General features: G+C 42.8%; 1 protein-coding gene across 1 annotated transcript in view; it reads right to left on the reverse strand.

Moving 5' to 3' along the window:
• Positions 1 to 11882: 11882 nt before the first annotated feature.
• Positions 11883 to 26117, reverse strand: part of LOC139358385 (POTE ankyrin domain family member G-like) — a 31864-nt gene continuing 17629 nt past the window's right edge. The window contains exons 8-12 of the mRNA XM_071078920.1: positions 25046 to 25116; positions 23633 to 23677; positions 22434 to 22600; positions 15410 to 15533; positions 11883 to 13750 (exon numbers count right to left, since the gene is read on the reverse strand). Coding sequence (XP_070935021.1) covers positions 13529 to 13750; positions 15410 to 15533; positions 22434 to 22600; positions 23633 to 23677; positions 25046 to 25116 — 629 coding nt within the window. The 3' untranslated portion in view covers positions 11883 to 13528. The remainder of the gene's footprint in view (positions 13751 to 15409; positions 15534 to 22433; positions 22601 to 23632; positions 23678 to 25045; positions 25117 to 26117) is intronic.

Below are 26117 nucleotides of genomic sequence, written 5' to 3' on the forward strand. Positions count from 1 at the left end.
TAAGGCCTCAGTGCCATCCGCTTTTCCTCAGGCCTATGCTACATCAGCCATCAGGAGGCAGCCATTCAGGCTGCAGGAACCTGGCCATCCCTGCTTCCTTCAGTGGATGACGTTGTCGGCTAGTCCAACTGCTACAGGCGCACCATTGCAGAGGTGGTTGTTTGCCCTTTGAGCCAGCTTGGACTTGCCTGGCATGCACAGACCCCAGCTACTGACAATCTGCTCTGAGTGAGCTAGTCCTGCATGGGGCCAAATTGTAAGTCTGGCCAGGGCCACAGAAAGCCGAGTCCCCTGGGTGGAAATCCTGGCAGCTTTCTTCACTTCAACATAAAGTCCTCCTCAAGAGGGCCTGCGGTCTCCCTATTTGCAATCAAGAAGCCTGCAGTGCCATCTGAGCCCTGAGGAATTGACTGGAGCCCTAATGGCAGCCCACATCCTGCTCCTGAGCTTGCTACTCATTTGCTCTATATGGCTCCATTTGTAAGCCAATTGTTGCACTGACGTTTGTGCATACCAGGCAAGGCCAAGCTGGCTCAAAGAGTAACCAGCCACTTCTGCAAGGATGTGCCAGGAGCCGGTGGACGAGCAACCAACCTCATTCACTGCCGCTCATGATACATCAGTTTACCCTAGAGGTAGGGCCCCAGTGCCATCTGCTTTTCCTCAGGCCTCTGCTCCATCAGCCATCAGGTGGCAGCCACACAGTCTGTTGGAATCTGGCCATCCCTGCTTCCTTGAGTGAGTGAGGTTGGTGGCTGCTCCACCTGCTCCAGGGGCACCCTTGCAGAGGTGGCTGGTTGCTCTTTGAGCGAACGTGGCCTTGCCTGGCATGCACAGACCTCAGGTACCAAAGTGCTGCTCTGAGTGAGTTTGTCCTGCCAGAGGCCAAATTCTAAGTCTGGCCAGGGCCACAGAAGGCCTAGGCCCCTGGGCGGAAATCTTGGCTGCTTTCTGCACTTGAACATAAAGTCCTCCTCAAGACGGCCTCTGGTCTGCCTCTTGGCAATGAAGAAGCCCGCAGTGCCATCTGATCCCTGAGGAATTGACTGGAGCCTAAAGGCAGCCCACACGCGGCTCCTGAGCCTGTTGCTCTTTTCCTCAATATGACGCCATTTGTAAGACAATTGTTGCACTAGGCTTGTGCATGCCAGGCAAGGCCAAGCTGGCTCAAAGAGCAACCAGCCACCTCTGCAAGAGTGCCTCTGGAGCAGTTGGAGCATCCACCAACTTCACTCACTATTGCTCATGGTACATCAGTTCTACCCTAGAGGTAGGGCCCCAGTGCCATCTACTTTTGCTCATGCCTCTGCTCCATCAGCCATCAGGTGGCAGCTAGTCAGTATGTTGGAATCTGGCCATCCGTGCTTCCTTGAGGGGTGAGATTGGTGGCTGCTCCACCTGCTCTGCACGCACCCTTGCAGAGGTGGCTGGCTGCTTTTGAGCCAGCTTGGGCTTGCCTGGCATGCACAGGCCCCAGAAACAGACACTGCTGCCTGTGAGCTTGTCCTGCGTGGGGCCAATTTCTAAGTCTGGCAATCCCTTCTTCCTTAAATGGGTGACGTTGAAGGCTGGTCCAACTGCTACAGGCGCACCATTGCAGAGGTGGCTGGTTGCCCTTGAGCCAGCTTGGCCTTGCCTGGCATGCACAGACTCCAGGTATTGACATGCTGCTCCAAATGAGCTTGTAGTGCCTTGGGCCAAATTCTAAGTCTGGCCAGGGCCACAGAAGGCCGAGTCTCTTGGGTTTAAATCCTGGCTGCTTTCTGCACTTGAACATAAATTCCTCCTCAAGATGTCCTGTGGTCTCCCTCTTTGCAACCAAGAATCCCGCAGTGCCATCTGAGCCCTGAGGAATGGACTGGAGCCCTCAAGGCAGTGCACATCCCGCTCCTGAGCCTGCTGCTCATTTCCTCTATATGGCTCCATTTGTAAGACAATAATTATACTGAGGCTTGTTCATGGCAGGCAAGGCCAAGCTGGCTCTAAGAGCAACCAACCACCTCTGCAAGGGTGTGCCAGGAGCCAGTGGACCAGCCACCAACCTCACTCGATGCTGCTCAGGGTACACCATTTTTTCTACCCTAGAGGTAGGGCCCCACTGCCATCTGCTTTTCCTCAGGACTCTGCTCCATCAGCCACCGGGCAGCAGCCACTCAGGCTGTTAGAATCTGGCCATCTCTGCTTCCTTAAATGGGTGACGTTGAAGGCTGGTCCAACTGCTACAGGTGCGCCCTTGCAGAGGTGGCTGGCTGCTCTTTGAGTCAGCTTGGCCTTGCCTGGCATGCACAGACCCCAGCTACCGACATTCTACTCTGACTGAGCTTGTCCTGCCTTGGGCCAAATTCTAAGTCTGCCTAGGGCCACAGAAGACCGAGTCCCTTGGGTTCAAATCCTGGCTGCTTTCTGCACTTGAACATAAAGTGTTCCTCAAGATGGCCTGTTGTCTCCCTATTTGCAACCAAGAAGCCCGCAGTGACATCTGTGCCATGAGGAATTGACTGGAACCCTAAAGGCAGCGCACACCCTGCTCCTGAGCCTGCTGCTCATTTCCTCTATAAGGCTACATTTGTAAGACAATTGTTGCACTGAGGCTTGTGCATGCCAGGCAAGGCCAAGCTGGCTCAAAGGGCAACCACCCACCTCTGCAAGGGTACGTCAGGAGCCGGTGGACCAGCCACCAATCTCACTCGCTGCCGGTTAGGGTACATCACTTCTTCTACCTAAGAAGTAAGGCCTCAGTGCCATCTGCTTTTCCTCGGGCCTCTGCTCCATCAGCCATCAGGCGGCAGCCACTCAGGCTGTTGGAATCTGGCCTTCCCTACTTCCTTCAGTAGGTGAGGTTGGTGGCTGGTCCACTGGTTCCAGGTACACCCTTGCAGAGGTGGTTGGTTGCCCTTTGAGCCAGCTTGGACTTGCCTGGCATGCACAGACCCCAGCTACTGACATTCTGCTCTGAGTGAGCTAGTCCTGCATGGGGCCAAATTGTAAGTCTGGCCAGGGCCACAGAAAGCCGCGTCCCCTGGGTGGAAATCCTGGCAGCTTTCTTCACTTCAACATAAAGTCCTCCTCAAGAGGGCCTGCGGTCTCCCTATTTGCAATCAAGAAGCCTGCAGTGCCATCTGAGCCCTGAGGAATTGACTGGAGCCCTAATGGCAGCCCACATCCTGCTCCTGAGCTTGCTACTCATTTGCTCTATATGGCTCCATTTGTAAGCCAATTGTTGCACTGACGTTTGTGCATACCAGGCAAGGCCAAGCTGGCTCAAAGAGTAACCAGCCACCTCTGCAAGGATGTGCCAGGAGCCAGTGGACAAGCAACCAACCTCATTCACTGCCGCTCATGATACATCAGTTCTACCCTAGATGTAGGGCCCCAGTGCCATCTGCTTTTCCTCAGGCCTCTGCTCCATCAGCCATCAGGTGGCAGCCACACAGTCTGTTGGAATCTGGCCATCCCTGCTTCCTTGAGTGTGAGGTTGGTGGCTGCTCCACCTGCTCCAGGGGCACCCTTGCAGAGGTGGCTGGTTGCTCTTTGAGCCAACGTGGCCTTGCCTGGCATGCACAGACCTCAGGTACCAAAGTGCTGCTCTGAGTGAGTTTGTCCTGCCTGAGGCCAAATTCTAAGCCTGGTCAGGGCCACAGAAGGCCTAGGCCCCTGGGCGGAAATCTTGGCTGCTTTCTGCACTTGAACATAAAGTCCTCTTCAAGATGGCCTCTGGTCTGCCTCTTGGCAATGAAGAAGCCCGCAGTGCCATCTGAGCCCTGAGGAATTGACTGGAGCCTAAAGGCAGCCCACACGCGGCTCCTGAGCCTGCTGCTCTTTTCCTCAATATGGCACTGAGGCTTGTGCATGCCAGGCAAGGCCAAGCTGCCTCAAAGAGCAACCAGCCACCTCTGCAAGAGTGCCTCTGGAGCCATTGGAGCAGCCACCAACTTCACTCACTATCGCTCATGGTACATCAGTTCTACCCTAGAGGTAGGGCCCCAGTGCCATCTACTTTTGCTCACGCCTCTGCTCCATCAGCCATCAGGTGGCAGCTACTCAGTATGTTGGAATCTGGCCATCCGTGCTTCCTTGAGTGGGTTAGATTGGTGGCTGCTCCACCTGCTTCCGGGGCACTCTTGCAGAGGTGACTGGCTGCTCTTTGAGCCAGCTTGGCCTTGCCTGGCATGCACAAGCCCCAGAAACAGACACTGCTGCATGTGAGCTTGTCCTGCGTGGGGCCAATTTCTAAGTCTGGCCATCCCTGCTTCCTTAAATGGGTGACGTTGAAGGCTGGTCCAACTGCTACAGGCGCACCCTTGCACAGGTGGCTGGTTGCTCTTTGACTCAGCTTGGCCTCGCTTGGCATGCACAGTCCCAAGCAACGGACATTCTGCTCTGCGTGAGCTTGTCCTGCCTTGGGCCAAATTCTAAGTCTGGCTAGGGCCACAGAAGACCGAGTCCCTTGGGTTCAAATTCTGGCTGCTTTCTGCACTTGAACATAAAGTGTTCCTCAAGATGGCCTGTGGTCTCTCTATTTGCAACCAAGAAGCCCGCAGTGACATCTGTGCCATGAGGAATTGACTAGAACACTGAAGGCAGTGCACAGCCTGTTTCTGAGCCTGCTGCTCATTTCCTCTGTACGGCTCCATGTGTAAGACAATTGTTGCACTGAGGCTTGTGCATGCCAGGCAAGGCCAAACTGGCTCAAAGAGCAATCAGCCACCTCTGCAAGGGTGTGCCAGGAGCTGGTGGACCAGCCACCAACCTTACTCGATGCTGCTCATGGTACATCAGTTCTACCCTAGAGGTAGGGCCCCAGTGCCATCTGCTTTTCCTCATGCCTCTGTTCCACCAGACATCAGGTGGCAGTCACTCAGTCTGTTGGAAACTGGCCATCCCTGCTTCCTTGAGTGGGTGAGGTTGGTGACTGCTACACCTGCTCTGGGCGCACCCTTGCAGAGGTGGCTGGTTGCTCTATGAGCCAGCCTGGCCTTGTCTGGCATGCACAGACCACAGGTACCAAAGTACTGCTCCAAGTGAGCTTGTCCTGCTTAGGGCCAAATTCTAAGTCTGGCCAGGGTAACAGAAGGCCTAGGCCCCTGGGTGGAAATCCTGGCTGCTTTCTGAACTTGAGAAGAAAGTCCTCCTCAAGACAGCCTGTGGTCTCTCTCTTGGCAACAAAGAAGCCCGCAGTGCCATATGAGCCCTGATGAATTGACTGGATCCCTAAAGGCAGCACACACCCTGCTCCTGAGCCTGCTGCTCATTTCCTCTATGTGGCTCCATGTGTAAGGCAGTTGTTTCACTGAGGCTTGTGCATGCCAGGCAAGGCCAAACTGGCTCAAAAAGCAACCAACCACCTCTGCAAGGGTGTGCCAGGAGCTGGTGGACCAGCCACCAACCTCACTCACTTCCGCTCATGGTACATCAGTTCTACCCTAGAGGTAGGGCCCCAGCGCCATCTGCTTCTACTCAGGCCTCAGCTCCATCAGCCATCAGGTGGCAGCCAGTCTGGCTGTTGAAACCTGGCCATCTCTGCTTCCTTGAGTGGGTGAGGTCAGTAGCTGTTCCAGCTGTTCCAGGCAGACCTTTGCAGACGTGGCTGCTTGCTCCTTGAGCCAGTTTGGCCTTGCCTGGCATGCATAGACCCCAGCTACCACCATGCTACTCTGAGTGAGCTTGTCCTGCCTCGGGTCAAATTCTAAATCTGGCCAGGGGCACAGAAGGCCGAGTCCACTCGGTGGAACTCCTGGCTGCTTTCTGCACTTGAACATAAAGTCCTCCTCAAGATGGCCTGTGGTCTCCCTCTTTGCAACGAAGAAGCCCACAGTGCCATCTGAACCCTGAGGAATGGACTGGAACCCTGAAGGCAGCGCACACCCTGCTCCTGATCCTGCTGCTGCTTTTCTCTGTGTGGCTCCGTTTGAAGCACAGTTGTTGCACTGCGGCTTGTGCATGCCAGGCAAGGCCAAGCTGGCTCAAAGAGCAACCAGCCATGTCTGCAGGGATCTGCCCGGAGCAGGTGGACCACTCGTCAACCTGACCCACTCAGGGAAGCCAGGAATGCGTGTTTGTACCATGCATTTCACTGCAAGTACCTTTCTCTGCAGTTGGTGACCTAGGTTTTCTTCTATAGGTTTTTTATGGTTTTAGGTCTTGCATTTAACTCTTTAATCCATCTTAATACAATTTTTGTATTAAGTGTAAGGGAATAGCCCAGTTTCAGTTTTCTGCATACGGCTAGCCAATTTTCCCAACACCATTTATTGATAGGGAATCCTTTCCCCATTGCTTGTTTTTGTCAGGTTTGTCAAAGATCAGACAGTTTTAGTTGTGTGGTGTCATTTCTGAGGTCTCTGTTCTGTTCCATTGGTCCATATATCTGGTTTGGTATGAGTACCATGCTCTTTTGGTTACTGTAGCCTTGTAGAATAGTTTGAAGTCAGGTACTGTGATGTCTCCAACTTTGTGCTTTTTGCTTAGGATTCTGTTGGCTGTGTGGGCCCTTTGCTGTTTTCCTATGAAATTTAAAGCAGTTTTTCTAAATCTTTGAAGCAAGTAAGTGGTAGGTTGATGGGGATAGCACTGAATCTATAAATTACTTTAGGTGGTATGGCACTCAGGCACAGAAATGTCCTTGAGTAGGGCAATACCATTCAGGACATAGGCATGGACAAAGTCTTCATCACTAGAACACCAAAAGCAATGGCAACCAAAGCCAAAATTGACAAATGGGATCTAATTAAACTACAGTGTCTGCAGAGCAAAAGAAACAATCATCAGAGTGACAGGCAACCCACAGAATGAGAGAAATTTATTGCAATCTCTCCATCTGACCAAGGGCTAATATACATAATCTACCAAGAACTTAAACAAATTTACAAGAGAAAAACAAAGAACCCCATCAAAAAGTGGGCAAAGATACGAACAGACACTTCCCAAAGAAGACATTTATGCAACCAACGAACATGTGAAGCAAAGCACATCACCACTGGTCATTAGAGAAATGGAAAGCAAAATCACAATGAGATACAATCTCATGCCAGTTAGAATGGCCATCATTAAAAAATCGGGAAACAATAGACGTTGGAGAGGATGTGGAGAAAGAGGAATGCTTTTACACTGTTGGTGGGAGTATAAATTAGTTCAACAATTGTGGAAGACAGTGTGATGATTCCTCAAGGATCTATAACTAGAAATAGCATTTGACCCAGCAATGCCATTACTGGGTATATACCTCCAAAATTATAAATCATTCTAATATAAAGACACATGCACATGTATGTTTATTGAGGCACTGTTGACAACAGCACAGACTGGAACCAACCCAAATACCCATCAAGGATAGACTGGATAAAGAAAATGTGGCATATATGCACCATGGTGTACTATGCAGCCACAATAATGGATGAGTTCATATCCTTTGCAGGCACATGGATGAAGCTGGAAACCATCATTCTCAGCAAACTAACACAAAATCAGAAAACCAAACACCACGTGTTCTCACTCATAAGTGGAAGTTGAACAATGGGAACACATGGACACAGGAAGGGGAACACCACACACCAGGGCCTGTCAGGGTGGGGAGCTAGGAGAGGGATGGAATTAGCAGAAATCCATACTGTAGATCACGGACTGATGGATGCAGCAAGCCAGCATGGCATGTGTATACCCATAAAACAATCCTGCATGTTCTGCACATATACCACAGAACTTAAAGTATAATTTTAAAAAAAGGAAATTTGCTTTTACATAAACTTTTAATCATAGAACTTTAAAAGAAAAATCCTTTTGAATCTTTTACTACCACATCATAGCTTGGACAAACTTCTGATATTTTAAAGGTAACACAAACATCAAACAGAGAGAACTAGACTTAGGAACCAAACTCAGATTTCTGTAGTTAACAGGCAGAATCTTAACACTGGGTCACCAAGACTACTCCTTCAACCTGGCCTTGGCTAGCAAAAGATGGCCTTGTTATGTAGGTGAGCCCGCTTATGTACAAACAAACAAACAAAAACACATAAAAAATATTTTCTGATAACTGGATTTTTTTCTTTCATTTTTGCAGCCACAGGGCTTTTAGCCAATTCAGATGCCTTGTTCCCCACAATTTGGAACATTTCCTTGGATTTGACCAAGTCAGGAAGAGATGGGAGAAAAGTGAAACAACAATAAAACCCCAAACACAAACAAACACAAAGAATTGAGCAAAACAAACAAATGCACCATTTATATGATTACTGAGTGTTCTCGTGGTAAAGAGAAATTAAAAGCAGCTGGTGGATAATCTTAAATTTTGGTCATTAGAAAAAATTTTAAGACAAAATTCTAATTCAGCTACTTACCTGGAAATAAGGCTCAGGCTGGTGATCGTTCTCTGCCATCTTAGAAGCTGGAAAAAGCTGACACTCACCTTTCCTATCAGAAGCAAGCCGAAACTCAGGAAAGGAGGTGCCTGCTCTCCATCGCCATGGAAGCAGTAAAACTTGCCTTCGTTGTTGGAGATGAGTAAAACTTCAGAAAAGGACTTGTACAGCAAAATCAACTTTAGATCTCAACCAAATTTTGGGAGATCAGGAACTCTCTGCAGGGGAGAAACTCCCCAACCTCAGCAAATTATCCTATTGGTTTGAGCAATAAAGATAGCCCAGGTTGGTATCAATCAATAATGAGATTTATCAAAGGTCAGGACCACCTTTGTAATCTCCTTCTTTTTTTTCTTTTCTTTGAGACGGAGTCTCGCTCAGTCACCCAGGCTGGAGTGCAGTGGCGCGATCCCAGCTCATTGCAAGCTCCGACTCCCAGGTTCATGCCATTCTCCTGCCTCAGCCTCCCAAGTAGCTGGGACTACAGGCACCTGCCACCGTGCCTGGCTAACTTTTTGTATTTTTAGTAGAGACGGGGTTTCACCGTCTTAGCCAGGATGGTCTCGATCTCCTGACCTCGAGATCTGCCCACCTCGGCCTCCCAAAGTGCTGGAATTACAGGCGTGAGCCACCACGCCCGGCCCTCTGTCTTTTTTTATCTTTATTGCTATAGTTCGTTTGGTCAGGAACTATGAGTGCAACACTTGCTTTTTTTCTGTTTTCCATTTGCTTGAAATATTTTTCTCCATTCTTTTATTTTGAGCTTATGTATGGCACTGCATGCAAGATGGGTTTCTTGAAGACAGCATACTCAAATGGGTCTTGATTCCTTATCCAGCTTGCCCCCATGTCTTTCAATTGGAGCGTTTAGCCCATTTCCATTTAAGGTTAGTCATGGTATGTGTGGATTTGATCCTGTCGTCATGCTGTCAGCTGGTTATTTTGCAGACTTGTGTATGTGGTTGGTTTTTGGCATCACTGGACTGTGTACTTCAGTGCGTTTTTGTACTGGCTGGTGGTGGTCTTTTCTTTCCATATTTAGTGCTTCCTTCAGGAGCTCTTGTAAGATAGATCTGGTGATAATTAATTCCCTCAGCATTTGTTTGTCTGAAAAGGATCTCAATTCTCCTTAACTTATGATGCTTCATTTTGCTGGACATGAAATTCTGGGTTGAAATTTCTTTTCTTTAAGAAGTTGAATATCTTTTCTGGTTTGTCGGGTTTCAGCTGAGAGGTCTGCTAAGTCTGATGGAATTCCCTTTGTAGGTGACCTTGCCTTTCTCCCCAGCTGCCTTTAACATATTTTTTTTCATTTTGACCTTGGAAAATCTGATGACTGTGTGTCTTGGGGATGATCTTCTCGTGGCATATCTTACTGAGGTTCTCTGGATTTCCTGAATTTGATTGTTGGCCATCTGGTTAGGTTGGGGATATTCTCATGAATGATATTCTGAAGTACGTTTTCCAAGTTGGTTCCATTTTCCTCATCCCTTTCAGGTACATTAATTCGTCACAGATTTGGTCATCTATATCATCCCATATTTCTCGGATGTTTTGTTCATTGCTTTTCATTCTTTTTTTTTCCCCATTTTTGCCTGCCTGTTTTATTTCAGAAAGCCAGTTTTCAAGATCTGAGATTCTTTCCTCTGCTTCGTCTGTTCTGCTGGGTGGTTTTGCACATGAGATGGAGCTGGTCAGACCTCTGCTGTCCTTAGTCTGTTTGCCTCTCCCAGGACTCCAGCTTGGGCACACCTGCTTACAGGGCACTCTCGGGTGCCCACACACACTACAATGATTTTCATAATGCCATCACACACAATCACCATGTGACTGCATTATGAAAATTCTTGTAGTGTGGTTTACAGCTCTATGAGGTCAGTTATGTTTTTCTCTGTACTGCCTATTTTGTCTGTCATCTCCTGCAGTGTTGTACAATGATTTTTAGCTTCCTTGTATTGGATGACAAGGTACTTCTTTCACTCAGTGAACTTTATTCCTACCCGTATCCTGAACTCTGCTTGTATCATTTCAGACATCTCAGCCTCAGCCCAGTTCTGAACACTTGCTGGAGAGCTGATGCAGTCATTTGGAGGAAAGGAGGCATGCTGACTTTCTGAGTTCTCAGTGTTCTTGCACAGATCCTTTCTCATCTTTATGGGCTTATCCTCCTTCAGTCGTTGAGGTTGCTGACCTTTGGACAGGGTATTTTTCTTTTATTATATCTGATGACCTTGAGGATTTGATTGTGGTGTAAGGCAGACTCAGCCAACTGGTTTTGTTTTTGGAGGATTTTAGGGGCCAACACGCAGCTCTCAATTCCTGAACTGTGTTCTTTAACTCTGGGAAACGTGTATTCGGCCCCATCTTTGTTCTCTGGCTCCTCGAGGTTTGGAGTCCACTGCACTGAGGGGATCCAAGTGTGGCAGCTGCGGCGCAATGCTAGCAGATGCAGGAGTCCCTGCCTTCCTGCGAGCGTTGACTAGAGGTGGAGGCAAGACAGCTGAGGTGTGGGCCAGGGGGCCCCTGCTGACTCTGTGTGCTGTTACACTGGAGGCAGTGCTGGTTTGGGGTGGACTGCTGGCCAGTGCACGTCTGGGTGCCTTCTCTGAGCCCCCCACCCCAAAGCAGCAGTGGTCGCTCAGGATATAAGAAGGTCCCTTTTTCTCTGCACAGCATTACCTCAATGGTGAGATGTTGACAGGGGTGGGGTTTTTGGCTCTGTTCCAACCACAGCTTCATCTTCAGTGGCAGTTGGTGTGGGTTGGGGTGTGTGCTGCACTCCCATGTGCTATCAAGGCAAGTACAGAAAAACCCACCTGTGTAAACACACACAGCAAAGGGATGTGAGAAGTTTCCATATAAAGGGCTGCAGTATGGAGAGGTGATGTGCAGGCTGGTGCATGGCTGTAGGGGCCACCTTGCTGCAGCTCTCCACTAATCAGGCACGGTCCACTGGTACAGAAGCTATGGTGTGTGCACCCGAGAGTGTCCTGTAAGCAGGTGTGGCCTGGCTGGGGTCCTGGGAGAGGCAAGCTGACTAAGGGGTGCTGAGGTCAGACCAGCCTCACCTGATGTGCAAAACTGCCTAGCAGAGATCAGGTCTCAGAGAACTCTCTCAAAAGTGAACCCAGCACAGCACAACTGCTCTACACAAACATGGCCAGACTTCTTTTTTAAGCAACTCCCCTTTTTAAAGAAGGTAACTCTTAGACCTGATCTGTGCTGGGCAATATTGCACATGAGACAGGGCTGGTCTGACCGCAGCACTCCTTAAGTGCTGGGATAAAGTGTCTCATAAGAGCAAGCAGAGCTAGAGAGATAGCTGTCCCTGCCCTCTGGGCTGCATATCATCTGACTTGTTGCTCTACAACTTTCCTTGTCTCCTGGAGGCTCCACCTGAGAGAGATGTAAGTTAGCAGTTACTTAATGTAATCACCCCAGGATGGAGGGTCTGTGCTGTGAGCCCAAGCCAGGGTTCCCTGTCTGGTGATGAACAGTGCAGGGTGTGTTGTACCTGTGGGAGATGGACTGGTGTGTTCCTTGGGTCAACTGCAGCTTGTTGGAGGTGTCGATATGGCACTTAGGGTCTTTGCTCCCTTGATATTCTGAGGGAAGCAAGGGCAGTTCCACTGCAGAGGCAGCAGCAGAGAGGATTTCAGTTGCTCCTGGAAGCTCAGTCCAGGGAATTGCCAAGTTGCTACAGGCTTGATAGTTCCAGTGGGGGGGCTGGCTGGAGACCCTGCCAGGAGGGCCTACCCATTGAGGAGATATGGAAATGGGCATCCACATAACAGTCTGGCCACTTTTCTGTGGGGCTACTGTGGTATGCTGGGGGTCCACTCCAGTCCCCAATGGCCTCCTATTTTCCAGTGCCTGAAGGTATCAGCAGTGAAGTCTGCAAAAAGGCAAAGATGATAGCCTGCCCCTTCCTCTGGGAGCTCTGCACCTCAGAGGTATGAACCTGTCACCAATCTGTGCACACCTGTAGGATGTGGCTGGAGGCAAGTTGAGAAGTCTTGAACAGTCAGGAGGAACAGGAACAAGGACTTGCTTAAAAAAGAAGTCTGGTCACGTTTTTGTAGAGTGGCTATGCTCTGCTGGGGGTTCACTTCAGCCCCTGGTTGCCTCAGACACTCTGAAAGTTGAAGGCTGAAATGGCTAAGTTGTCCAAACGGCAAAGATGACAGTCTGGTCCTTCCCCTGGAGCTCTGACTCAGGGAGGTCTGAAACCTCTGTCAGCCAGAGAACAGCAGTGAAGGTGGCTGGAGACCCTGGTTGAAAGCCTGCACCCAGTGATTACAAATGTGGTCGGGGACCGACTTTTAAACAAGAGTCTGGCCACATTTTTGGAGGGTGGCTGTGCTGCACTGAGACACCACTTCCACCCCTGGTCAGCTTGGGCTCTCCAAAGCCCATGGGCCAGAACGGCTAGGTACCCAAACAGCAAAGGTGGTGCCCCTCCCCTCTCTCTGGGAACTCTGTCCCAGGAAGGTTTCAAATCTCCGTTGGCCAGGGAACACTGGTGGGGGTAGCTAGAGGCCTCAGGTGGGAGGTCCTGTCCAGTGATGAGGAACAGGATCAGGGCCTGCTTACAGAAGCAGTCTGGCCATGATTTGGTAAAGCAGCTGTGCTGTGCCACAGGATCTCTTCTGCCCTTGATGGGTTTGTAGTCTACAAAGCCCACACAGTAGAATGACTAAGTTGTCTGAACAGGAAAGATGGGGGCCTGCCCCATCTTGTCTCTCAGAGTTTATCCTGTGTGATGCAGCTTAATGTTTAGGCTGTTAATTTTGCTGTCAACATTAGAGTTATTCAGAAAGAATCTCACTGTTATCTTTTAGGTTAGATATATGAGAATTCATTTTTTCCTGTAAATAAACCTGTTCATGTTTGTTCTCTGTAAAGAAGTCTGTTTCATCTATTTGACATTGATCACAGTCATGTAGGGCAGTAGTCAGTCTAAAACGACATGATAGGATTTCCATTTCCAGTGTTTCCTAGCTGTGTCTTACATTCTGCAGTTCAGAACTGAGCATTCTCAGCGGTCAAAATGCTAAGCTGTCCACTCTACTGAAATACTGATTTTTGCTAATGCTTCCTCATTCAATTTTACAGCCTTTAGAAGTTTATCATTGTTCTCAGTTGTCAAAATGCTAAGCTGTCCACTGTATTTAAATACTAATTTTTGTTAATGTTTCCTCACTCAATTTTACAGCCTTTAGAAGTTTATCATTCTTTGCTTTCACACTTTCAATTTCCTCCAAAAGTTTCTTTTCCCTTAGCTGGCTCTGCTGTTTTATTTTTTCTACTTCCAGTCTCAGCATGGCAATTTCTTCCTGCAACATGCGATTTTCATGCAAGAGATCTTTTTCTTTCTTATTGGTAAGAGAAACCTAAGTAAACAAAGGGAACTTCTAATTAGCACCCAAGAGAATGACATATCGTGATTTCTTCTGAAATTGAAGAATGACATTTATTTGTATAAGGAAAGAATTCCCATAGTGGATATTTAACGGGAAAAAAGTTGGACAAAACTTCAAATCTAAAAATGTGTAAATTCCAAAAAGTCGAAATACTTATTTAAAGACCATGAAAAATAAGTCACTGGAGGATTTTTAGAATTTCAGAATTGGAAAAGCCTTTCTCTGAATTATAAAAAAACCAGATGCATAAAATATAAGATTAATATGCTTGCATATATTTTTAAAATTGGGTTTATACTCTGATATCTAACCTATCAACCACACCATTGTAAGAACCTTAGCTATGCATATATTTGGACAGAAGCAATTTCTTAAAGTTCTTTAAGTTCCTTTTTCTGAAGAAAGTTTTATCAATATACTGCTTTTCTAATATTTTTACAGTCAGTTATAGGAATTGCATTTATTCATAACTGTTTAAGCATTGTACCCTTCCACAATGTACACATCGGCATCTAAGCATTGCACTTCTACAAACAACACTGAACTCATTTAAGATCATGATTCTTAAAAGGAGAGGTCAGAAAATAAATGCAGCCGGGAGCAATGGCTCACACCTGTAATCCCAGCACTTTGGGAGGCTGAGGTGGGCGGAGATCATGAGGTCAGGAGTTTGAGATCAGTCCGGCCAACATAGTGAAACCCTGTCTCTAGTAAAAATACAAAAAATTAGCTGGGTGTGGTGGTGTGCACCTGTAAACCCAGCTACTCAGGAGGCTGAGGCAGGAGAGTCGTGTGAACCTGGGAGGCAGAGGTTGCACTGAGCTGAGATCGTGCCATTGCACTCCAGCATGGGCGACTTCATAAAATCACGGTTACTTTTGTGGTGTAAATATATTAATACAAAAGAAGCCCTATATTTCAAAATACAAATGGTAAATAAGATACAACTTACAAAGCTTTTCTTAGAAATCGTGAGATTATTTGCCATTGCAATAACTTTTCTTTCCTCTTTATAATGTTTGAAATAGTAATAAGTGTGAAATAAGGGAAATATACTGAAATATTTCTCTGGGAACAAAATGCTTGTCAATAAATTATCACTAAATGTATATCATGGCATGCCATTGTATTCAAAACTCTTTGCATTGAAATGAGAAACTTCTTGGAGCAAACTGTTACTCTCCTCAAAAGCAAGGATAATGACATCCACAATGTGGCCTCTGACCCAGCTATATATTTCCTACTTTCCTATCAGTGAAAATAACAAACTGATTTCTCTATCAATATTTTAAAAAGATGAACTAATGTCCAAAAACTAGAAAATCTGTTGTTAGTAGCAAAACTTATTTTTGATATTGGAAAGATCATCAATTCTTATGAAACATATGAAATGCTTCTCCTTTGGATTGAGGCCATTGTGAAGATCACTACTCTACAGTTGCAGGCAAATGCAGTTGAATTAAGAACATGGTTTTATCCTGTATGTACATATATAGATATATGATAAAGGATCTATGGAGTGTGTGTATATATATGTTTTTAAAATCCTTTATACTTTCCAAAATACATAAAGTTGTCTTTTAAATAAATACACATATTAAAACATTTGAAAATGACTAAAGAAAATACCTCAGAATTCATTTTCTTTTCAGCCACTTCCATCTGCTCTTGTTTACCAGTCAGAATCTCTTCTTGTGATATTCCAGCATTCTGTTCTTCTGAAACTTGCTTCTGGGTATCATTTTGTTCATCACTAGAAGAAATTTTGATTTTCATGAAATACTGGAGGTGTCCCTAAAATGATCTACAGGGCAAGATGGTGCCCTCAGATGTCATTCACACAATGTATATTTGCACATTAATCCAAGACAAGGCAAAGGGGTCTCACATCTCTTAATCCAGCTCTCCCCAACCATGTTGGCACCAGGGACTGGTTTTGTGGAAGGTAATTTTTCTGTAGACCTGAGTTGGGGGATGGTTGCAGGATGATTCAAGCACATAACATTCATTGTGCACATTATTTCTATTATTACTTTTATATAATGAAATAATTACATAGCTCACCATAATGCAGAATCAGTGGGAGCCTCAGCTTGTCTTCCTGCAACTAGATGGTCCCATCTGGGGGTGACAGGAGATGGTGACAGATCATAAAGCATTAGATTCTCATAAGGAGTGAACAACCTAGATCCCCTGTGTAAGCAGCTTACAACAGGGTTTGAGTCACACTCCTATGACAATCTAATGCCATCACCGATCTGACAGGAAGAGGAGCTCAGGCAGTAATGTGAGTGACAGAGAGTGGCTTTAAACAGATGTAGCTTTGCTAGCTTACCTGCCACTAGCCTCCTGCTCTGTGGCACAGGTCGTAACAGTCCAGGGGACTGGTACTGGTCCATGGCCTGGGGATTGGGAAGCCCTGTGTTAACCCATACTTTTTATATTTATTTTTGGGAAACACTTTCCACTTATATTCTTGATTCCTCTGTATTTTATAGACAACTTAGAAATTCCTTTTGAAACAAGACAAGGTCTAATATTGTGTTTTTAACATACAACTTTGAATTAATTTTATCTGTGTATGCGACAGAGATGTGAAATAAAGTAATCCTTAATCACTTTTGATTTTACTTTTATTTCATGTATGTTAAGAATAAAACTGGGAAGTCCTAGGCAGAGCAATTGGGCAAGAGAAATAAAGGACATCCAAATTGAAAAAAAGAAAGTCAAATTATCTCTTCACCAATGATATGATCTTATCCCTAGAAAACCCTAAAGACTCCTACAAAACACTCTTAGACTTGATAAATGAATTCAGTAAAGTCTCAGAGGCTACAAAATGTACAAATACCAATGAGTAGTACCACTATACACCACCTATAACCAAGCTGCGAGTCACGTCAAGAACCCAGTCCCTTTGACAGTGGCTGCAAAAGAGTAAAATACCTAGGAAAATACGTAACGAAGGAGGTGAGTCAACTATAAAAGGATAACTGGAAAACACCAATGAAGAAAATCAGAGATGACACAAATAAATGAACATACATCCTATGTTCCTGGACTGAAAGCATTGATATTGTGAAAATGATCATAGTGCCCAAGGAAGTCTACAGATCCAATACAATTTCTATCCAAGTACCAATGTCATTCTTCACAGAGTTATTTTAAAAAGCTGCCATTCATGTAGAACTACAACAGAACCTGAATAGCAGCACACACACCAAGCAAAAGGAACAAACATGTTGGCATCACATGACCTGAAAATTGTAATTATTTTTAATGAGGTAAAAATGTATAAGAATATCACTGTTATTGTACAGAGAAGACAGTGAACAAGAAAAGAAAAGGAATTTAAAAAGAGAATATCACTACCATATACATACATTAACTGACAAAGAGACTAAAATCTCCTACTGGAGATTATGTTAGGACTTGAGCAAAAGCTTCTAGAAATACCAACAGCAGAAACAAGACAATTAATTTTAAGGAATAAATTATGCAAAGAAATATCTATTTTAAAATTGTAAACAGATCTTCCTGAGAGCTATTATTATCCAATTCATCGTGACCACAATTTTAAAATGAGGTCTAAAATTCTGGAATACAAAATAGTTTCATTTTGAACATAGTTAATTGAAGGCAACTTTTAAACCGAAAATGTTTGGTTAAAGTTGAGTCTAACTTAGGAAAGAAATGACCTGTACCAATGGTAACAAGAAGCCACCCAGAGCCAGTTTGAAATCTAGTCAACCAATCAATGACCACTGGTCTTGCTCACCAACCAATACAGATGTGAGCAGCTTGCTTCTGAAATACAGCCAAGCAGCAGCACCTGCTCCATCAGAATAGCCAGTGCTTGACCAGTATTCCTCTTACTATAGGAAGCAAAAAATTTCCAACTCTGTCTTTTTATTTCAAATACTAAAGGTTCATAATCCCCTGAAAAGAATTTGTAAGTCCATTAAATGTGCCACCCAAATTTTTTTTTTTTTTTTTTTAAAGCAGGTGGCCGGGTGCAGTGGCTCACGCCTGTAATCCTAGCACTTTGAAGGGCCGAAGTGGGTGGATCACCTGAGGTAAAGAGTTCGAGACCAGCCTGCCCAACAAGGTAAAACCCAGTCTCTACTAAAAATACAGAAATTAGCCGGGCATGGTGGCATGCCCCTGTAAATCTCAGTTCCTCAGGAGGCTAAGGCAGGAGAAATGCATGAACCCAGGAGGCGGAGGGTGCAGTGAAATGAGACCCCTCCACTGCACTCCAGCCTGGGCGATAGAGTGAGATTCCATCTCAAAAATCAAATCAAATCAAATACTAGTAAAGTTTGCAATTCCTCTGGCTCAGTTTACCGTAATTACAATTATGATTACTAGTAAAAGAATAAATAATGAATAACCACAATATTGGGCTTTTCTCCCTAAATAAAAAAAATTAATATAAAGAATGTAGCTTATTATAAGAAGCCAAAACAAATTTTAAAATGCGTATAATTACCAGACAAAACTATTAGAATGACTCATGTCAAAATTTTAAAGTGAGAATCAATCAAACAATATACCCAGGATAAACTCCATTCACTCATTTAATAAGGATTTATTAGGTAGCTACATCCAATATGCTAGGCCTTTTTCTAAGCAGTAAGGATAATGGTAGTGAAAAATAAAATCCCTATTCATGAGAGTGAGATAAACACACAATAACAACAGATAGAGAAGACAAAATATACAGTACGTTAGAGGAGAAAAACTAAAGCAGGAAAATGAAATGTTTACGTGTTTGATGGGGAGGGTGGTGGGAAAGTTGGGATGGTCAGAAAAGTCTCTGCTGAGAAAGGAGATTTTTTCTTTCTAATACAAAAACCTTTTATTTGTATATCAACGACTCTAAGAAATGATGATATAAGGTTAAGAGTGTTGATGTCAAGATACAAATTGGTTTGAAGTTAGAGATGATAAATCACTTTGTTTCATTGAACCTTCCCTTGATTACGTTAGAGAGCCTCCCTGGTACACTCCCAGTTGAATCTTAAGCATGATGCGTCTGGGTAGTACATGGTTCTTCCTCAGAAAGTGGTTGTTCCATAATGTGATTCTTTTTACCCTTTTTCTACTTCTTAGTCGAAAGGAGGTTTTAAATAAAGAACTGAAGGAATGGAAAGAGTAAGCTAGGAGGATATCTGGGGAAAAAGCATTCCAGACACAGGGAACTGCCAAGTACAGAGGTGTGCTTGCAGTCTTTAAGCACTAGGGGTAGATAAGGGATGGCAAGAAGTTCAGTGTGGCTAAAGCAGAGCAAGGGAGATAATTAGGAGGAAATTTGACACATACTCAGAGTGAAATGGGAGGCAATCAGAAGGTCTGGGGCACAGGACTGACACAATTTGACTTATATTTTAGGTACATCCACTGAGTTAAGAATTGATGAAAAGGGAAGTTTTTAAAAGCCAGGACTATCAATTACCAGTCTATGACACTCATGTAGACTGCACATGAGGGTGGCTCAGATGTAGAAGATATGACTGGCTTCTGGACATACCTTCAGGTAGACCTGACAAGATTTACTGAGAGAATAGATGTAAGGTGTCAGAGACGGAGAGAGAGATGAATCAAGAATGACAATGAGATTTTTGGCAGAGCAACTGGAAGGGTTGCCCTTAACCAAAGTAGGAAAGAATACATGAGGGGTAGATTTCAGGAAGGCCATCAGTAGCCCAATTTTGAGTCTGACAAGTGTGTGATACCCAATAGCTAACCAAATAGAGATGTCAAGTAGGCAGGCTCATATGGAAATCTGGAATTAGGGAGAGAGATCTGAGTCAGAGACATACATTTGGAAATCACTAGCATATACACGGTAGAAAAAGTCACGAGGGGCTGGGTGCAGTGGCTCATGCCTGTCATCCCAACACCTTGTGAGGCCAAGACAGAGAGATCACCTGAGGTCAGGAGTTTGAGACCAGGCTGGACAACATGGGGAAATGCTGTCTCTACTAAAAATGCAAAAATTAGCCGAGCATGGTGGCACGAACCTGTAATGCCAGCTACTCAGGAGGCTGAGGCAGGAGAATCACTTGAACCCAGGAGGTGGAGGTTGCAGTGAGCCGAGATCACACCACTGAACTCCAGCCTGGGTGACAGAGTGAAACTCTGTCTCAAAAAAAGAAAAAGTCACGAGAGAGAAGATTGAGGACTGAGCCCTGGGAAAAAACAATGTCCAAATGGAGAAAGATGAGAAGGAGCAAGTAAAAGAGGCCATGATGAATGGATTAGAAAGGCAGGAGGAAAAGCTTGAGGGAGTGAGGTCCTGAAAGCCAAGTTGAAGACGCTGTTAGAGAGGAGATGTCCTCCACTGGCTCAAATTCTGCTAACAGATTAAATAAAATGTGTAAGAAAAATGCCTAGATTTATTACAGAAAAAAATTAGTGATAATCTTGAGGAAAAACAATGTTGGAGGAGTACTGAAACTGAAGACTTACTGGTGTGAGATCAAGAGTGAATGAAAAGCAAATTGAGTTCGTGAGTGTAGACAGTTCTGTTAAGGACATCAAACTTAGAATTCATGGCTGAGAATGTTGTAATTTTCTTCCACAGTCATGGAACAGCAATAGACAATTAATATCAAATTTTATATATAACAGGTGTAGTCTTCAAATTTTACATAACAATTATATATTTTAAAGATTATAAAATTATACACATATGGCATTAAAAATGCCAGACTGAGGTGTTAAATTCTTAAAACTATAGAACTAAATGTCACCTTAAACATTTCTAGATTCCATAAGCTGAATATCACATTGTTCATGCTTATACATAAAGACCAAGAAACACTAAACGTTTCAAGGAGAGTATTTCTGGCTTGATAAAAATCAGCCAATTCTAGAACAGTTGATACTCATCAAATATACAAAGTAATTGATCACAGTAAACTACTGAGTTCTATTCATAGGAATAAAGCGGCAGAAATGCAGAAAATAGTCTTATTTTATAAATGCAAATTTAAAAATTATATGAAGTCACTGTGGAAAAATGTGGTGTGGTGAATGCTGAAATATATCCCTTTCTAAAAGGAAGGATAATGTCACACATGCAGGACACTTTTATGAATAAGAGTTACTGCATTAGCAGCACCTTCCTTTTAGCACAAGGTCAGCACATTAGCACCTGTGGGCCAAATCCCACTGCCTGTTTTTGTAAGTCAAGTATCTTGGAACCCAGCCACGCTTATTCACTCTACAGTTCACAGAGTCAATTAGCTGGGTGTGATGTTGCACACCTGTGGTCCCAGCTAGCAGAGAGGCTGAGGTGGGAGGATCACTAGAGCCCAGAAAGTTGAGGCTGCAGTGAGCCGTGATCACACAACTGCACTCCAGCCTGGGCAACAGAGACCCTGTCTCAAAAATATATACATAGTCTGCAAAGCCTAAAATATTTACTAACTGGCTCTTTGCAGAAAAATCTGGCCAAATCCTGGTTTAGTAGATGAAAGATCCTTTGATACATTTTAATAAAAGTTTTACCCAATATACTGAAATGTTTATATTAAATATAGATCCCCATAGAATCCCTTGGCAATATTCAGACTGAAGATCCAATATTTCAGCACTCAGGCACTGACAACAAAAATTTAATAACTAGCAATCAAGGTACAGTGTCAATGGAGCATGTAGCTTCCATTTGCAACACAGCAGATATTACAAGAATTCTAAAAAATTTATCTTAAGATATGTTATTAAAGTAAAGGTTTTAAATACATTTTAATTGTGAAATAATCAGTATACTCTAGATCTAACCTCATTTGTAAAAAATGGTTCCATACTACATTATTTTCTGGGAATGAAAATTGAGCTATTTCCTATTGGTAAGGATTTACTTTTAATAATGATAAATTCCTACTGATAAGGATCCATCTTTTGATATAATGATGCTGTAATAAATGTTCTTATATGTAAGTATATATGTAACAAATCTATAAAAGTATCCTTAACAGACATCTATATCCTTACTATGTTATATATGTGTGTGTGAATATGCTACTCAATTAATGTTCCAAATGCATTTACCAACAGTGTATGACATGTCTTTTTCAATGAGACCATTTCCTTTGCAGCAACACAGACGGAGCTGGCGGCCACTATTCTAAGCAAACTAATGCAGAAACAGAAAATCAAATGCCACATATTCTTACTCATTAGCGAGAACTAAACAATGAGAACTCATGGACACAAAGAGGAGAATAACAGGCAAAAGGTTCTACTTGAGGGTGGAGCATGGCTGGAGAGAGACAACCAAAAAACTACCTTTTGGGTATTTTGCTTATTATGTGGCTGATGAAATAATCTGTAGCCCAAACCTCCATGATACAGTTTACCTATATAACAAACTGCACATGTACCTCTGAAGCTAAAATAAAAGTTCACTAAAACGTAAAGAAATTCCTTTCTCCTCACGTTTGCTAATACTCGTTATTTTTCAAATAAATTAATGACTGGAAAAAATGGTAACTCATTTTTTCTGATTTTCATTTTTCTGATTACCAGGCAAGGCTGAATATCCTAGGAAAAATATAAAATTTTTAATCATGAATATTAGTCCAAATTAGGATTAGTTTGACAGCATATGGCTATCTCCTATTAAATGTTGCCATAGGCTTACCTGTGATACTCTTCATTCTCAGTGTCAGGAAATTGCTGACTTTCAGGTGTTCTGCTCTTGCTTTGTGGAATTAATCCATCATCACCATTGCCCGCAGCGGCATCATTAGTCAGGTTTTCTGGTAATCCCGTATTATTACTTCCGTGCTTCTTCATGTCTTCTTCAGCCTTGAATGGAAGTTTGATATTAAGGATATTAAGGATATTCACTTTATTGAATAAAAAGAACCTTTTTAATGGATTTTATCAATTGACTCAGTTTGTCATTATTGTAGTCATTAAAAATATTTCACACTTAAGTTTGATCATATATACAGAACAATTACCATCTAATTTTAAGATGTAATTATCATATCATTGTAAAGTTTGCTTCATTTCTGTTTGACTGAATAAAATAGAATTTTCCAAAATTCAAAAAAGGCCCTCCTTCATTTTGTGCTTTTATTCCCAACCACTCTTCAGAATCTTATATATGTATTTATCCCATTTGACTCGTGGGAACACACAAATAAAAAGACAAGGATGTAAAATGTGTCTTCTTCTGTCTTTACCACCTAGATCTCACATTAAGCAGTCAGATTTACAGGATGAGACACTGTGGGGCTTCAGGAATAGAAAGGAAGATTGCCCTTTTCTGCACTGAGATATTCTTCTCCCCCACTGCTTTTGATCATTCTTTTTTCATTTGGTTCCTGGGATATCAAAAACATGATGGTTCTCACTGAAACATGGGAACCAAAGTTCGCCACAACACAAGGAGCAGAGCGAAACTGCTGAGGTACAAGCGTAGATGCCCAGAAAATAAGATGCTCCCCAAATTTCACATTCGATAGCCGTACAATTTTCTAGCTGGAAGATACACAGAATAAGAAATTATCTTCTTTAGCCACATTATCTATTGATAATCAGACTAAAACCAAGAAAGATAAAATGATGGATCCAAAGCTCCTAAAGTGGCATGACCTAGCACTTTACGGCACCATTCAGGATTATTCCATAATAATGAAAGAATATCTCTGGAGTTTGTATCTCTTTAAAACTCAATCTACAGAATTCTTTCTGAGTTAAATATTAAATTTTTCACTGATGATTTATGCTACTTACATGATAGGATCATGTATGCCTACACTTACAACACTTTATTCAACAACATAATGTAAAAATCTAATTCAACAGAAACATTTGAATATAATGGTATACCTCTCTATCACAATCCTTGTTTGTTTCTGGTTCTTGAGACATTTCCTGCAAATGCAAAAATAGAAGGTTAATTTGCTTGTTGTATTTCTGTGATGTCTCCTCTTTTGGAATGCATGTTTTTAAAATAATTTTATTTTAAGTAATCAAGTATAGACAATGAAAAATTAGAAAATAATTAAAATTAAAATTTAACTGTTAAAATAAATAATTAATTAAAATTAAAAATTAACTTTTTAATCTACGTTCAGCTACTGCCACATCACTGGCTTCTGACTAACATGGGAAAAATAATTCACCTTAGCCAACGGAAGAAGAAAAACATGAACGAGCAAACTTAACTTTGTCACCATTTGTTTGGTCTCAACTTAATTGTTTATGTGTTAAATCTGCCAAAAATGCATCAGCAGATGATTTGTAGTGTTGCAATTCCTCACTTGAAAAGAGTTTACCTCACCAAACCCTAACCAGTGAGCCTCTACAGATTAGTAACTGGATTTTAGGCATGTTTTCAATTATTAGAAGCTGAAATCAACACCAAAAAGAAAGAAATGCAAATTCTTAAATTTTAATTCAGATTATATGTTGTAATATGATAGTGTTATGTATCTAGTTTATCTGCTTAAGTCCAGTTCTAATATAGTCTAACGTGTACTAATGACAGTGGATAAAAATTTTAATAACCTGTACTGATTTTCTGCAACTGTAGTAAGTGCGAATGTTATTGTGTTTCTGCACTAACACCAAAGGTCCCGTTCTGCAAGATATGATTCTTGTAATAGGCATTTGGGTTGCTTTTATGACCTGGTTCCCTCCCTGAAGAGAAACGCTGAGGTCAATGAGAGATCACAAGGCAGAATATATCTTTCACCTTGCTATCAGTGACTGCAATATAAAACTGCAGATTTTCAATCACTGGCCATGATTACTCTTCAACCACGAATCCAGCTCAGGGACCATCAGTTTTGCATTGTTCATAGTTCCATTGCTTAATAATATAATCCAATAATTGATGTTAGTTTCTTTATCACGTCAGGGTGTTGTAAGAATAAAAGAACAATGTTCTGGAATTTCTTTTGCCTCTATTCCAAAAGGAAAGATTACCTATAAGCTAATCAAAAAGGCAAATAAGAATATTTTAAATAAGAATATTGTAAAGTAAGAGTATTTTAAAGTTTATAGTGGTTATGTTTTTTAAGTTAAGTTTCAATTGCTAACTTAGAATCTATTGATTCTTCTGTTAATGAGATTGCTGAATTTATTAAATTTTATGAATCTATTAAAAAGTTCTTAGAAAAAAGAATCTATTGACTCTCAAAACCTAGTCTGAAAGGTAATTTCATTTGGACTACCTAATATTATTAAAGCAAAGAAAACAACATTAAATCCAAAATTTAAATGTAAAATTTTCCATGCCTCTGGCTGGCTATTTTCACTGCCTTTAAGCTTTTGTGATTCTTCCTCTGATGTCAGCTTTAAGTCTTGTTCTGTTGAGAAATCCATATATTCAGTTAAAATGAACCACTTAGAACAGTTAAAAACTATTGCCTTTATAAAAATAGATTTAAGACAACATTTTATTTTATCTCATAACTTGAGTGTTTAGTGTTTCATGAAATAGTTACTTAGGAAATCATTCTCTAAGACTTCAGCAAACCACTTGGGGAGACACTTGATGAGATTCACTCACAAATTCATCCACCCAACATAAATGAACAAAACCACCAGAAACACAACTTTAAAATACAGTAGAAACATATAAGGTAACACAGTATGTTGTTCTCCACTTCCTAATCATGAAGCAGTAAATGTAATGAAAAGGAAATTTAGTTTTAAAGAGAAACAAGTTTTCCTACACTTAGCTACTCTGACTCTAAGGATAGTAACAGGCAGGGCCCAGGTAAGGTCGTGTTGACCCTGTCTGAGAAGCCAGAGCCCACAGGTATGGGTCCAGACATCCCAGAGCAAGGTTAAGAAAACAAATTCCTTTACTGTCTCCCCTTCCCCTCAGCATTTACTCATAGCTATTTGTACAAATGCATATATTTTGCAAGTTCCTCTTTTCCTTCAATGTAGTTGCAAAGTCACAAGTTATGCTGAGGTTGCAAAACTGTCACTATATGATTAACTGCCTTTGTTCTGCTTCTGTAAGCTTGCCTTTATAAGCCAGGCTCTGTCTTTGCTCAGGACTCAGCATTTGGATGCAAATCCACTGAACTGGTGTGCATCTAAATAAAATCCTCCTGTTTCACCCACTGGGTCTCTCCTGCCTCCTGTTTTCTGCAACAAGAGTACCTTATAAATGATTTCCAAAACTACTACTGACACCTTTATTAGTGCACAATGTCTTCCTAATATCTAAAATGTTTCCCTCCACTATTCTGACAAATTTATTTTTCTTTTTTTCTTCCTCTTCTTCTTCTTCTTTTTTTTTTTTTTTTTTTTTTTTTTTGAGCCAAGGTCTTTCTCTGTCACCAGGCTGGAGTGC

Source organism: Macaca nemestrina, chromosome 15 (assembly GCF_043159975.1).
Source record: "Macaca nemestrina isolate mMacNem1 chromosome 15, mMacNem.hap1, whole genome shotgun sequence".
In the NCBI taxonomy this organism is placed as follows: Eukaryota; Metazoa; Chordata; class Mammalia; order Primates; family Cercopithecidae; genus Macaca; species Macaca nemestrina.